This window comes from Pleuronectes platessa, chromosome 21 (assembly GCF_947347685.1).
Source record: "Pleuronectes platessa chromosome 21, fPlePla1.1, whole genome shotgun sequence".
NCBI lineage: Eukaryota > Metazoa > Chordata > Actinopteri > Pleuronectiformes > Pleuronectidae > Pleuronectes > Pleuronectes platessa.
This window is the reverse complement of record NC_070646.1, coordinates 3,388,814-3,403,826: the sequence shown is the minus strand read 5'-3', so window position 1 is coordinate 3,403,826 and position 15,013 is coordinate 3,388,814. Positions and strand designations below refer to the sequence as shown.

At 45.6% G+C, this 15,013-nt stretch overlaps 1 protein-coding gene across 1 annotated transcript in view; it reads right to left on the bottom strand.

Annotated features, from left to right (window-relative positions):
- LOC128427186 (heparan sulfate glucosamine 3-O-sulfotransferase 3A1) overlaps positions 1 to 12,035 on the bottom strand; it is a 29,970-nt gene extending 17,935 nt beyond the window's left edge. Inside the window, exon 1 of the mRNA XM_053414286.1 lies at positions 11,203 to 12,035. Coding sequence (XP_053270261.1) covers positions 11,203 to 11,786 — 584 coding nt within the window. The 5' untranslated portion in view covers positions 11,787 to 12,035. The remainder of the gene's footprint in view (positions 1 to 11,202) is intronic.
- Positions 12,036 to 15,013: the final 2,978 nt, after the last annotated feature.

The window sequence follows — 15,013 nt, the reverse complement described above, 5'->3', positions numbered from 1 at the left end:
AACAATACAAAGCAAATCTAATCTAATCAAAGCAAAATAGCACAACAACGTTCATTGTGATTAATTGAGTAATAATTCAAAAAAAATGTCTTGCTACTGTCTATTGAGTGTTTATTAATGGCTGTGGAACAAGGGTGGAGCCTGTAGGAGCAACATGTAAACAAGGGGGGGCCCTGAACTCTCATTTGTGTTAATCAAACTTCTCTAAATTGTTTGTGTAATGAAATCATGGCTGTCGGGGGGGGGGGGGGGGGGGGGGGGGGGGGGACCTGGGGGACATCAATTAAGCAGATAAGCAAATGAGAATAAATCACTATTTATCCAATGTGTGGTTGGCGTGTTTACCGGCCTGTGTGTTCCGGTAAACACAGGGACAAACAGGAAGTGATTCTTTTCAGCGATTTGTGTGGGGCCATGACTCCCAGTGACAAGCAATCACAGCTCTGTGGGAAACAGCCGGAGAAAAGAATATGACTTCCTCTTCCTGCTCAGAGCTAAAGATGGAACAATAACAATGTTCTCGTTTGTAAACAGCGACAGGCTACAGCGCTAATCATGTTAGATCAGACGATGATGGATGAAGGTTCTATTAATTTAGTTTGAACCAACAAATAATGAAAACCTAATTAGGGAAATTCAGATTTTGCTTAATCTTTAAGGCTCCTGCTGTCTTTAGTGTTTACATTTCACACAGTAACAGGTGCTGTGGTGTGAAAATAGAAAATCGGTCTCCACTTCCTCCTGTTGCCTTCTGGCAATTTTGACATAATTTAGAGCCGGCAAAGTGGTTGATGGAGGAATGAATGAATATGATGGAAACTGAATTCGTTGGTCAAATACGTCCACTGGGTGGGGGGTGGGGGGGGGGGGGGCGCATGGGAAGCGCCACAGTGAGGTGAGGCGGCGCTGTTAATGGATGTGATCACAGTTTCCTGGTGAATAATGCAGCCCTGCTAATTGGCTGGATTAATAATTGATGTGGGGGGGTGTTGGAGGAGGAAGCTGCACACGAAACTGTCTCCACAGCAAAGACTCTCCAGCTCCTATCTCAACACATCTGTCCACGCTGGTGATTGGCTCTTAATAACCGGCTTCCTCCTCCTCCTCCTCCTCCTCCTCCTCCTCCTCCTCCTCCTCCCGATGTGACCGCAGAGGAGGATGTGACTGCGCGAATCAAAGATGTCAGAATTAACAATCGCTCTGACAACATAATGACATAACGAGCCGCAGCCCCACCACATGTTTAACGCTTAAAATGACTCGGGCTCACGTCAAGTTCTCCACAGTGTTGATGCACCCTTACACCCTGCAAGCTGACCGAGGCTGACCCAGAACCAGCCAGCTGCATAAATACGACGCACTGAAATAATGCAGCAATGAAACATGAGGCATTGATATAACTGGGTCAGGTTTCTACAAATGCTTGGCAGTGGATCGGGAGCTCGAGCGCACGGGAACTAACACGACTGAGTTTGATGAAGAAGAAACAAAGGAAAATAGATTTTCACTGTAAACCTGATTTATGCTCTGTTCTCGAGGTGTCCAGTTTCCAGAGAATGCATTAAAATCAGCTCATAAAGAAGTCGTGTCTTCTTTTCTCTACAGGTCAACACCTTCAAACCGCCGCCTTGCCTTCCTGCAGGAACACAACAGGATCAATATCCCGAGGGTGTGTTCAAAGGATTTCTGACAATACGTCGGCTTTTTGTTACGTGAGTTAAACGTGAGCTCGACACAAAAGGAGCAGAGAAACAAAGACCCGGTCGGATCAGTGAAGCCGATAAAGAAGGTTTCAAGCTTTCAGAGACGTGACTGCATTTCAATTTCCACTCAGGAAGTTTACGATTACAAAATGTGCCCATACTGTCTTTCCAGTTTGTCCCTGATCGCTGCTGCACAGACTCTGGCTCCAAATGACGCGAGCTAAGAACTAGCAAGAAAGAAAATAAAGCATATTTCAACAAAAGGAAGACTACTCTAGATTTGGTTTGTATTCATGTTGAACTATTGCTTTGAACGTTGCTGCTGAGAAGACAGTGAATTGTTTTGCCCGACATAGTTCATCTCCAACTTCTCTCGTACTCCCCCCCCTCTCATTAACATGCAAAAACTCATCTCCGGATAGAAAGGATAATAGTAAAGAAGGAGAAGCCCCTTTGTGCAAAATGTGGCTATACTGTCTTTCCAGTTTGTCCCTGATCGCTGCTGCACAGACTCTGGCTCCAAATGACACAAGATGGCAGCGTTCTTATCCGAGACATTTCAAATTTGGGATAGTTGGGAGGAAGTGGAGATGCGTCGTCCATCTTTAAGCACTAGCAAGAAAGAAAACAAAGAATATTTCAACAAAAAGTAAGACTACTCTAGATTTGGTTTGTATTCATGTTGAACTATTCGTTTGAACGTTGCTGCTGAGAAGACAGTGAATTGTTTTGCCCGACAGTTTTTTCTGGCATAGTTCATCTCCAACTTCTCTCGTACTCCCCCCCCCCCCCCTACTCCTCTCATTAACATGCAAATACTCATCTCTGCATAGAAAGGATAACAGTAAAGAAGGAGAAGCCCCTTTGTGCAACTCCAGAGCGCCGAGGACGTGTCTTCCTGCTTCTATTAGCCGGACGCGTTCCTTTCGACAGCAATTTCCCTTCCTTGTCTAATGTACAGTCGGAGCTAGTTACAGTAGCAATTACTGGTGTGCAGGTTAAGATTAATTGAATTACTGGGTGGCTTCCCTGCCCTCCTCTGTGGGCATATCAATCACGGCCTCCGCGCCACACACACCCTTTATCACCCTCCTCCATCTTTATGCAGAAAGACGCAGACTGGGCTGTTGCACTCCATCTATCAATAAACGGGTCCGGGGTTGGCAAACTCATTTTCTAACACATTCCTCTCCTTAATCAAGCAGCCTGACATTTGGGGGGGGGGGGGGGGGGGGTAGTTAGAAAAAAGCTGTACACCGTCTTTTCATAAAAATGGTGGTGGAAATTAAAAATAGGGCAGCTGTGGTTTGTGATGACTCGATGAAAGAGAGAAACTGCTCTGAGCGAGTTCAAAGAATATCTCTAATACGTTATAATCGATGCTGTGTAAAGAGAAAACAGGCTCCATGACGCCGTGCACGTCTCTGTTGTGCAACACAATAGACTTTTGTGTAGAGCGTTTGTTTGAACAGCTGGATTTCCACTCCAGGAACCAGGTAGAGGATCCGCAGCACTCGTGTTCGAATGAAACATCTCTCAGGGCAAATTAAATGCCACTCTGTCATTCTCTCTCTCTCTCCATTCACCACCTTCCGTTATGAGCTGTTTCAAAAAATTTGTGCAGGATTTCTGGATGGTGGCGTGCGGCGCTGCCAAACCCTAATCTGCAGCATGTTTTATTTCAGTCATCGCCACCACGCCACTCTTTGTTTCCCCATCTAGCAGGAATATACAGAACACATCAGAGCACTGGTGCTGAAAGCTTGAAAAAAATAACATCTGAGGAAATAACGTGTTGGCCTCTTTGTCGGCCGATGCCAATCCCTAATTTTCGATAGAGCCACACACACACAAACGTCTCGGGCTTGGCTCCGGTATAATTCCGTGTTTTGCATGGAGACAGAGGTTGGGCAGTCACATAGAGGTTGAGCCTGAGGTGCTGTCTGGCATTGCCTCTGTCCATGTCTGCAGGGTTGGACTCTGCCAAGGCGACTGGCACCGGCCCTGCCCTGCTGGAGCTACAGAAAGCAGGACGCTCTGTGCCATCCTATCGCCACACAGGCAGCTGCAGATAGCACACATGGCAAGCGTGTCGCAGCCCTTGTGCCTTTGAGCACACAAGCATTAAAGGAAAACAAATCCATGTTTGGTCAGTAAACCTTTAAAAGACCCTTGAAAGGGGTAAAAGACTTCCCTGCTAAGTGAATGGAAGTCAAGGGGCTGGAAAGACGAGCTTCCTCGAGTAGTAAACACTTGAATGTTTTTTAATTTTTACGGGGGGACTTGAAATATAGGAATGAGATGTGTGCCAGAGGAGGAAAAAAAAAATGTGGTAAAGAAAACACTACAGTTGGAACGGAAAATGGAGGACCCAGGAGGAGAGAGGGCTTCCTTCTTTTTATTGGTTCCCAGGCTTTCCACAGCTCGGCTTCTCCCTCACTCCGGGTCTGTCTCTGTCTCTTTCTCTCTCTCTCTGGTGGAAAATACGGAGGGGCTCCCTGTCCTGTGATAAAGCTGTTGCCTGTGAGATGGGAAAGAGAGATCCATCACGCTGAGGCGTTGGTCTGCCCCTGCCAATCCGCACCACTGAGGGCTGTAACACGTATACGCTCCGTCCATGCATCATTTACCAAAGCCCTTCTGTGCCCAAATAACATGGGTTTGGCTGCTTAATTCTGAAAAATCCTAAAGCACTCTGGCAAATCCTCTGAAAGTCTTGATGTGCTTGAATTCTGGCGGTTTGTTTTCTGCGGTTTTTGTTCAGTTTCGCTGCTGCGAGGAGAAGCTGCAGCCGCTCGGTATGAAGCCCCCCGACTCGCCCGGTGCCAAATGATAGGGTTACAGTCTCTCTTTGTTTGCGGAAGGATAACACTTAACTTCCATCAACCTCGGACTGCCAAGAAAGAAATAGAATGAAACACAAGAGGAACAGAAATCTAGAACAGGAAGAAAATTGCTAACATGATTCTTCCTTTTTTCTCCTATTTCAGTCGTGATGCTTGTAAAAAAGAGCCTGAGGGGACAAACTGCTGTGATATTAGAAAATATTACCTGGCAGGTTTCCATGAAGTTCAGGGGAAATAAATCACTGAGGTTCACGGGCACTGCTTGAAAACCGCTAAACGAGTAGAGCTCTTCAGGTATCACGGCCGAAAGCAGAGAACTGAGCCGCGCACGTGAAACTCAACGTCTGGAAAAAGGTCAAAACTCTCAGCTTCAGAACCGTTAACGTCACAGATGATCAAATACGATACGACTGAAATGATTACTGTGTATTTCAGCTTTCCAGAGCCACGTATTTCCATTTTCCAAAGCACAATAAAAAGTGACCCCCCGTGCTGCATTTGAAATATGAATCCCAGAATCAATGCTTCATAATGTTTGGGGCTAATACCTCATAAAAAGGGCCGACAGCTGCTAAGCCGAGCGGGGGCCTCGGAAACCCGACGGGGTCAAACAGGTTTCTGACGAGTGTGTACACACAAACCCAAAAGTGAATAAACAACTCGAAACCTAGAAACACTGCAACCTGATCTGAATGTTACAGAACCATCTGTTGGCATTGTGAACTGTGAGGGTGGCACGTTCTGCAGAGGGCCTCGACACGACCCCTGCTGACCGCCATCAATCACACTCCATTTCTTCACCTGCTCATCAAAGCCCCCCCCCCCCCCCCGGAGTTCCCTGATCCCTGACACCTGAAATATTTGCACCGCCGCAACCGTCCTTTAACTTTCCAGCTAACGGCTCTTATTTTGGGTGCGTCAGGTGAACTCATCAGGTGTCTGGTGGAGATCCAGGTGGTGTCGGCAGAGCACCCTGCACCTGCTGCCTGTCCTCACCCAGCCATCGGGGGGGCAGATTCCCCGGATGCCAGAGGGCAGCTGCTGACAGGCACTTCTGTGGATAGTCTCCCTTGCTTCTATCTACCTCCCCCCTGCATGGGGCCTCCTGGGGTCAGCTGCTAAGGGCACGCGAAGATGTCGGAAAGGGTGGCGGAGGTCAAGGAGTTGGCGAGGAGTGTGGGGGGGGGGGGGGGGGGGGGGGGGGGGACTGCAGTCGTTAGCGGGGCTACGTGCCTTCAGCAAGGGGGGTGGCTTCCCTGGTTTTACAATTATACCCCCCGATAATCACTTTCCCAATCCGAAGGCAGCCAGGAGCTAATGTTCAGGAGGTCTCTGGTGATCACGTTACGTCCGCTGTGTGTGTGCCCTCTGCAACCCACACCCTGACCCCCCCCCACCAGGCCTCCACCAGGCCTCCCCTGCTCCACCTGCCATCCACAGACCTGCCCCTGTGTCAGCACATGGAGTTGTGTTCCTCTCATTATCATCAAAGAAACATGCATTTTGGTAAACGTTTATTAAGTTTTCTAAGGAGGGAGAGTTTGACGCTTTATTATGAAAAGGACTTGAAGGTAGACCTGCCGGATTTAATGTCCCTACATTAAAAAAAAAACTCTCCTTTCCAAAACTAAGTCTAATTACAACATCCTGTTTCATGCTCAAAAATGTTGAATTAAATTAAAAGCCATTACCATCCCCAAACCAGTTTGAAGGATCTCTAAGTATATTCCATTAAAGCCTGGTATTTTCCAACGTAGAGGCAAAAAACTGGATAAATCAAACGGGGGGGGGGGGGGGGGGGGGGGTGAATCAGGGGAAATGAGTTAAATCTGTTTTTAAAATCTCGACTGTGCGGTGGAGAAATTCTAAAACAAATATCTCCTTCAAAGTCTCTTCTAAAGAGGCCGTGGAGATGCAGCTTTTTAAGGGTCCTGCACTCCCAGATAAATAACACCAAGAAAAAAAAATACATTCCAGGATGTTTCTGGTGATTCTGGCTAATACGGTCACATAAAGCCAGAGAGGTGAGAGAGAGATATGTTATAGAGTCGGGTTATAGAGTGGGTGAAAACTATTTTGAACTCACTTGCTCTATTTGACACTGTGAGGAACATGTCATTCCTGTTTCCTTGGCCAGATTACAACCAAGGGCAAGGAGTGGGGGGGGGGGGAGCCAAAAGCACACAGGAGGTGCTTGCAGTTTGTGTGCTGACATAAATATGGAATTATAGTACACACACACACACACACACACAGTTAAATTTGGCCTCGTGTTTCAGCGGGTGTGTGGTTTTTGTTATGACCACCTGGTGCAGATACACAATAAACATGTGCACAGACTTCAGAGCTCGTGTCGTGTGTCGTACGATTCTGGGTTTAGACGTTTATAGGCCCCGCTGTTACAAAGTGACTGCTATACAACAACTTTATGATCCTGTAAGTCCACCAGCTGAAGAAGTCGTCAGTAAAAACTTTTTTTCTTCTTTTTGACCGTTAACATCGAGCCTCTCCCAGTTTAGAGTTGTGTCATGGTTTCCCACTGGTCCCCCCCCCCCCCGCCCCCCCCGCACGTCAACATGAGAGTGAGAGCGTCAGGCAGCAGCGAACAAGGCCACAGTTTAAACTCTGCCACCCAATTAACTGACACCCACTGGAAAACCAAGCCAGCGTTTACGAAAAAAAATTGGACACCGGCCTCATTTCTTTACACATTCAACTCAACTTGTAAAATATGTTGTACAATAAAAGGAAAATTCGAATCACAAATGAATAAATATATACGAATCCTTACATTTGTGAATTTTGCCTCGATTTGTATTTGGACAAACTGGCCTGAAGTCTTTTATTTCTTCCGCGTGCATCCTCCTCTGAAGCTGCCGTGCCTCCCAGTCCTACACAAACACACACACACCCGGCTACACACTGGACCATACTGTATGATTAAGACCCTTTTTGTTTTATTACCATTACAGAGCATCCTTTCAAACGAGGCCAGCTTTATGAACAGGGAAACCCCTAATTCAACGTGACTTCTTCAGGGTTTCTAGCCGAGCACGATCTTTTCATTTGGGTTTCTCATGGATTCAAACAAGTGAAACACATGAAGGAGACTTTAGAGAAGAAGCAGACGAGGGAAACAACAACTCTGGTCAACTTTACAAAGAGGTTTTTGCTGATATCCTATTTATTTCCTGGCAAAGTTCAGAGGTGTGCGTGTGTGTGAATGTTGGTTTTTAATGAGTGTGTATTGAATGTTTGTTTGTACCTAGTTAAATATACGTGTGGCGGAGCTGGAGACACCTTGTCCTCGTCTCTAATGGGTCACACGTGTTTTTTGAAGGGTAATTAACCCATTAAGGGATCTATCTGCTGAAGCCTGATCCAACCGGGCTGTAGACATCAAACAGGGACTGCGCTGCTCGGGTCTAGACAAGTAAGAAACTGGGCGTTCAGTAACCCAAGTAGACCTTAAACATAATCGCCACTACTACTCCACGGCCTGGACCTCCCCTTCGGTTCACACTGTTTGTGCTTGACCTCCTTGTTCACTCCGAGTGTCCATTTCCTCTACAAAAGCCCGACAGGTTGTGTGTGGTTGTACGGATACACAACTGAGAAATGTGTAGTGAAACGGAACACTGGCTGAGCTGAGCGAGTGGAACCGGGCACGTTCGACAAAAAGGACGGATTTTTACCAAGAGAACACAACTGGGACTTCTGGAATATGGACAATATATTAAATAAGTAATCTAGAATGTCACTCAGTAGAGCATAAACACACTTAGCCTTTAAAAATGTGTTTACTAAATAAGTCAATAAATTCAAATTCAAAGAAATTCGAAAAAACGTCCTATCTCGCAATGTTGAAGATGGTAAAAAAATTCCTGAGTTTGACCCCTGATCCGGATCCACACTAAACTTTTATATCTTCTTCCCTGACCCCTCCCACATCCTTCCACCAAGTTTCATGGAAATCTGTCTAGTGCATTTTGGGTAATCTTGCTTACAAGCAAACAAACAATAGAACAGGGGTGAGAACATAACCTCTTTGGCATTCAGATTTCACATGAGCAGTTTTTACTAACATGAAATAAATAAAGGTCTCACTTACAAGTAAATAAATGCAGATGGTGAAAATATAATTTAAAACAACTTTTCAGAGTTTTGGGCAAATTACAAGTGAAGTGAAACATTTAAAAACTTTCAGAGTGTTTCTTGCTCTGACAGCCACGTCTCTATAAATTACAGATTTCTTTCTTCATCACCGCTTCGGGTGTGCGACTGACTTGATGGAAAATTCCCACAGCGAGCCAGACGAGTAGAATTCCTGGGAAAGCTGGAAAAAGACGAGTCGTAGATGTTGCCACGTCACATTTAGGAGCTTAGAGGTGTTAAAAAGTGTGTTCCTCACATTCCCATCGGGGACGGAGACGAGTGATTCACGCGGAGGACACATATCAGCCCCCCCCCCCCGGCAATAAACAAAGAGTCTCCCGAGACGGAAGCTTCCACGTTTTAAGTATTCACTGTTGCTAATGGAGGGAAGGGCATAATTCAGGGGAATTGGACACAGCGATTAGACACGGAAATCCTTGTTTTGCATAAACAGCAACAGGTTGTTCTTTATATTTCATTTTAGTTTGAAGGAGAATTAAACGTGGCTGCAGGACTTGGTGATTTGTTTCTCAACATGTCCTCGAAGCCTTGAAGCTGTCACAGCTGTAACTGCGGCCCTGAAACCCAAGTGACGAGTTTGACGAAGAGCCCGTCAGGTTCTCTGCGGTGGAATCAGACCCACGACCTCCTGGTTTTGACAAACGTCTCCACCCCAGGCCAACAACTTCAAATGAACGTGACTCAATCAACAGCTTCTCAACCAAACACACACACAGAGGCTACGAGCAGGAGGACTCGGAGACGTCGGGGAGGAGAGCTGACAAGATGGACTCCTGCAGAGTGAGCCGCTCTCCGCTTCTAACACTTATTTATTCCTCTTCGCAAAATTCAAAGCGCCCTCTGTTTTTAAATGGACAGCGTTACGGGGGGAGAGCGGCACTGAGGCCCGTCCTCGGAGGCACGGTCCAAATTCCAGGGAATCTTGGCAACTCCTCGGGATAGATGGGACCCTCATGGATATAAACCCCCCACAATGGATGAATAGGTAAACAGAGGGGTGTGAAAGAGTGATGGCGAAAAGAGAGTGTTCACTCTCAGAGAGGCACAAAGAGGGAGGTGTGTGAGTGGGAGATGGGAGAGAGCCAGAGTGGTTTAAGGGGGCGAGGGAGGAGAGGGGGTGAGTTAGTCGAGGCTGCCCCGGGGGGGGGGGGAAGTTGTCGGTTAGCGAGAGTAAAAGTTTAGTCCGTGGGCTTTTAGTGGGTGCTGTGTGCAGTGTTAACTCAATCAGAAGGTGAGTTACACCTCCTGAGACACTCAGGTAACCTTTCATCACGGCTCTAATCCGTCTTAATAACAGAGCTGCGATGCCCCATTAGACAGAGAAGCCTCGGAGACGGGGAGCTTAGTCCCCACCGGCCTGTGGAAATGTGAACACACACTCACACACACACACACACACACACACAAACTGTGACACATGAAATCAATCACAAATTCAACTTGGACGAGGGGGGGGGGGGGGGCTGAACCCACTCCTCCACGAGGACCAAAGTTTCTCAAAAGTTCCTCTTCTGTCGAGAAACACGTGAAAACAAATCCAGACTCTTTGGAATATTTAGGGCTGTGAACAAAGTGAATAAAAAAAATAAAACTTTTTGAATCAATACAAAGTTTTGATGAACTTTGCACAATTCACTCTTTTTATATCATAAACTTCGTTGTAAATCTACTCTGGTGTAATTAGTATTCCTCTTTCAACTTGTTGTTATTTATTGTTTTGTAATTTCTAAATAGTGCACAAATCTAAAGTTTTAAGTTTGACATTTCAGAAAAGAAAATAGTCAGTTTTAATGTTCATTAATTAGATAATTAAAATAATTATGATTTAATGTATAGGAAAAAATTGTTAAAATATCTGTTAGTAAACTAATTATTAATTATTAACAGCAAATTTCATTCAGATCTTCTAATGCTAAAGTTATGAAGTAAGTGAAATTTATGTTTAGTGAGGAACAGACAAAGTGCAAGACAGGAAATAAAGTTACATTTTAAAAAAGTTTGGAGACGTTACACAAGCAGATTAACTAATGAGGCATTAATTCTTCGAAATTACAATTCATGGAAAATTATTCAAATTCTTCATATTTTATTCCTCAGATGACTCAGGCTGTTTCCTCTTTTTCAAAAAACAACCTGAAGGCAGTGAAGCCTAAAATGTGCAGAAAGCCCCGCAGCCTGATATCATCTAAAGAAAGCAGTAACTTAATAAATCATCAGACCAGCAGCGAGTGAGACGTTAAATATAGATTTCCTTGGTTCTGTGGATGAATCTTTATCAGTTATGCGGTCGTGGAAAATTGGAAAAACAGAATTTATCATCATGAACAAGATTATAAAATGGAAGTAATTAATTCTGTGCACAGCCTCAGTTTGAACGTGTGGAGTTAAGTTCATGAAAATAATGTTTAATGTGCACGTGTTTTAATATTTTTTCATGTGTTTCATGTGTTTTCATGTGTTTCCACGTGTTCCCTCACCTGTACCACTCCAGCCCGTTCTCGTAGTTGCGGTCGAAGAAGTGCGGCTCCGCTCCCACGGCCCTGATGTCCGGATGAACCCGGAGAAACTCCAGCAGAGCCCGGGTGCCACCCTTCTTCACCCCGATGATGAGAGCCTGCGGCAGCTTCTTGCTCCCCTCCCCGAGCGGGCTGAGTTTACCTGCGAACCTCGGCGACACTTTCCTGGAGGCGACTAGATCCGGAGGCGGCAGGAGGAGCGACTCCCCGGCCGGCGGGTCCGCGAGCCCCGGCGAGGAGCGCGCGGACCCGGGGGTCCACTCGTACACCAGCCGCTTGGTCCTCAGCGACCTCAGGTCCTCGAAGAGCCGCCCGGAGGAGGAGGAGGCTTGGCCCGGGGAGGCGGAGGCGGCCGCGGGGGTGATGGTGCAGCAGCGGTCGGTGAGGCAGTGCAGGAGGAAGAGGGAGGCGAGGAGCGAGCCGAGCATGACCGCCGCTCTCCGGAAGATGCCGCGGGACGGGGCGTCCAGTTTTCGGATGCGGCTAAAAGGCATACCGGTCCCTGGGTGGTCGCTGCTGGAGCCACAGCCATGCTGGGCGCGCATTGCTCAGCCTCCTCTCCATGAAGACACCGAGGAGGGAGACTCGATCCACGGCTGAGCGGGGGATGGAACCCACGTCTGTCTCCACAGGCTCCAGAATAAAAGTGAAGCTCTGTGGTACCTGCTGCGCACAGGTGAGGGGGGGCAGACCTTCAGAATAAGAGCGCACAGGTGCTTGTGTGGACTCGGTGGACACGTCTCCTCTTCTTCCTCCCTGATCACACCAGCGTCAGCCTGATGCACGAGCTGCACGTGTGCACAGTTGTAAACTTGTCTCACATGTCAGGATGCTGGACGGACAGGTCCCCGGCCAATGGGACGAGGGAGAGGGGAACACGGGAGCCAATGGTGAGCCAGGTAGGCGGGGTCACGCGGAGCATCCCGGCCAAATTAAGAGTGAATCTTCGTGCAATAAATAAAGTTGTGATTAAATAATGTAGAATGAAAAACGACTGAGGCTGAAATGTGCAGACTTGCAAAATCTACACATTTCTTCGACATCTCTTTTAGCCGGTGCACAGAAATACACAAAAACACACAAGATCTAACACTTTAATTCACAATAACACACATCACAGCACATAAAAGTATATAACTCACACAAGGCACACAGGAGCCAATGATACTCAGACAAATTGAAGGAGTGATTATGCACAAAATTAAGTTGTGATTAAATAATGCAGGAAGAAACACAAACCGTCAAGTATTCACATTTCAATACATCTATTTCCATGAAGAGTCTTTTTCCTGTGCACAGGAATAGACACATTCATTATAAGCACTAACAAATACACTTTATTTGACACTAACTAACACAAAAACTTGAGCATGCACAAATAAAGTGACACACATTTTAATTCATTTATTTTATTTGACATCACTTGCATCTTATCTCCACGTGCATAGGAATGTACCTATTAATTATAAGCATTAACAACTACACTTAAACAAAGTAAAAATTGGCACAAGACATAATTTACATATCTTTCTCGACCTTTAACCGAGCATAGGAATGCACATTTTAATTATAAGCAATGCTGAACAGCTGACTTTCACATTAAGACACACAACAGGGTATAAAAGTGTAACACTCGCAGAATGAACCACACACAAACTGTGCAGCCCAGCATGTAGAAGCTGCTGTTGTGGTCACAGGGGTCAGTAAGTTTAGAAATGTTTGTTTCATGCACCGTCCCCACAACTTTCCACTGTAGCTGCATGTTTCCACGAATTATTCATCAGATCTTTAAAACATGAGCGAGAACATTTTCTCTCTGCCGCCGAGAGATTCCACAAGCGAGCGGCTCTGAGTCGGGGGGGCCACCAAGGACGATGGCCTCCGCCATGAACTCATCTTTTACGACACGAAGAAGAACAACAACACAAAAAAAAAGAGCGACAGAAAGATAACGGGCCACATCATTTCTTTACAAGTGAACAAGAACAGAACCGAATGTTTCACATCTGCTGCAGCCTTGTGGGCATTAGCATGAGAATATGTCGGCAGTGCTTCAATGCTGCACAGCTCACTGCTTTAGAAAGAGGATGGAGACCTCAACACTGGGTTGTATTGCCGCGGCCAGATGTCCCCCATGTTGTCGAAACAATACGAGGGAGGGAAGGGGGTGTCCTGCATTTAACACATCGCTCCCTGTGTCTTTTCTCTGCCCCCCCCCCCCCCATGACACTGGAGGGATGCTCAACCCCCTCAAACAACCGCGATGACACCCACCGATTCCCCCCCCACAAAGGTCGGATGGCTTCACACTCCAGCTCAGATAGGGCTACATAGCGATGCTTTAATGACAAACTGAAATGCTGAAAATTATATATTAACACGACTATGAAAGAGGCAAAGTAATGGTTCCTAACCTGTTGGTGTGAAGCCCCTAAGAAAAGGTCACAAGAGAAATCTGAGGAGATCAACATTAGATAGTACAAAATACTTTCTCTCTCCTCAAACTACTTTCTCCTCCAGGCTTTTATTTGAGTGTACAATCTTTTAGGATGTTTTGCAGAAGCACTCGTAATATTTATTGTAGTAAAACTATTAATATCACAATATATAAAAAACGCTCTATAGATTCAAAGTCTCATGCGTGACTGAAAATAATGAAAGCTGTCATCATGCGGACTGGCCACATTTCAAGTGATATAGATATCTCTCTCTATGTATATATATATATATATATAATTGAGTCTTTGATGCATTAACATGTACGCAGTCGTGGAGGAAGTACTCAGATCCATTACGAGAAGTAAAACTGACAATACTGCCATGTACTATCAGTCCTGCTAGAAGTATGAGAATAATGCAAAAAGTCCCCTTATGTGAGTTATGCTGTTATTATATTTATTATATACAAGTTATATACAATTATTATTATCATTCATGTATAAGCAGTAAGTTAGTGGACGGCCTGCTCTGCCCTCTGAGCCACCCCAATGATCGGTGAATATATTCAGACGTGTATAAATAGCACAAAACTAAAACGATTTAGTGAAATACAAGTATGTCAAAACTAAACTAAAGTAAATGTATTAAGTTACCTTCCACTTCTCAATGTGCTCCTTAATGCCTCACAAATTTATTTCGGGAGAAACGAAAAAAAATCACTGTGGCTCAACTGCCCACAAGTCATAGATATATCACATTTATATATGTGGCTGGTGGAAAGGGTTGGACACGGCTTCATTTTCAGAGGAATGTACTCAAACTCTCTGCCCCCCCCACAAAAAAAATAAAAAGTCAGGGACTGCTGATAAAGACCATTGATTAGTTTAATAGCACTGTTGTGCTCTGTGGCGTCTGTGCAGCGACTCTCAATCTGGGGCGTGCCTTTGTGCAATGTGCCCATTTTCACTCTGGGTTTTAATGTTTGTGCAGCGACACATACTTCCCTTAAAAAAAAAAACAGCATTTAGTGTGTAATTACACACCCAGACATCGGTGCTTTAAGAAAAATGTGCAAGCAGTCTCCGAGGCATGTAGAAAACGTAATTCGGCTTTCATCTTCACTATTTATCCAAATTGCAGCGCTATGGTTACACTGACGCAGCCGTTTTGGAATCTTGGATGCGGGAGTTGAGGGTTTTTTAAGTTTAAAGGGAGCGCGAACACAAACCGTTTATTATTGTTTGAACACAATGTTGCATTCACTTTGCATATTGAATAAATTCTCCGGGGCTATGCCATGGGAAAGGGAGCGTGAGCCAGGACGCGGCCAAAT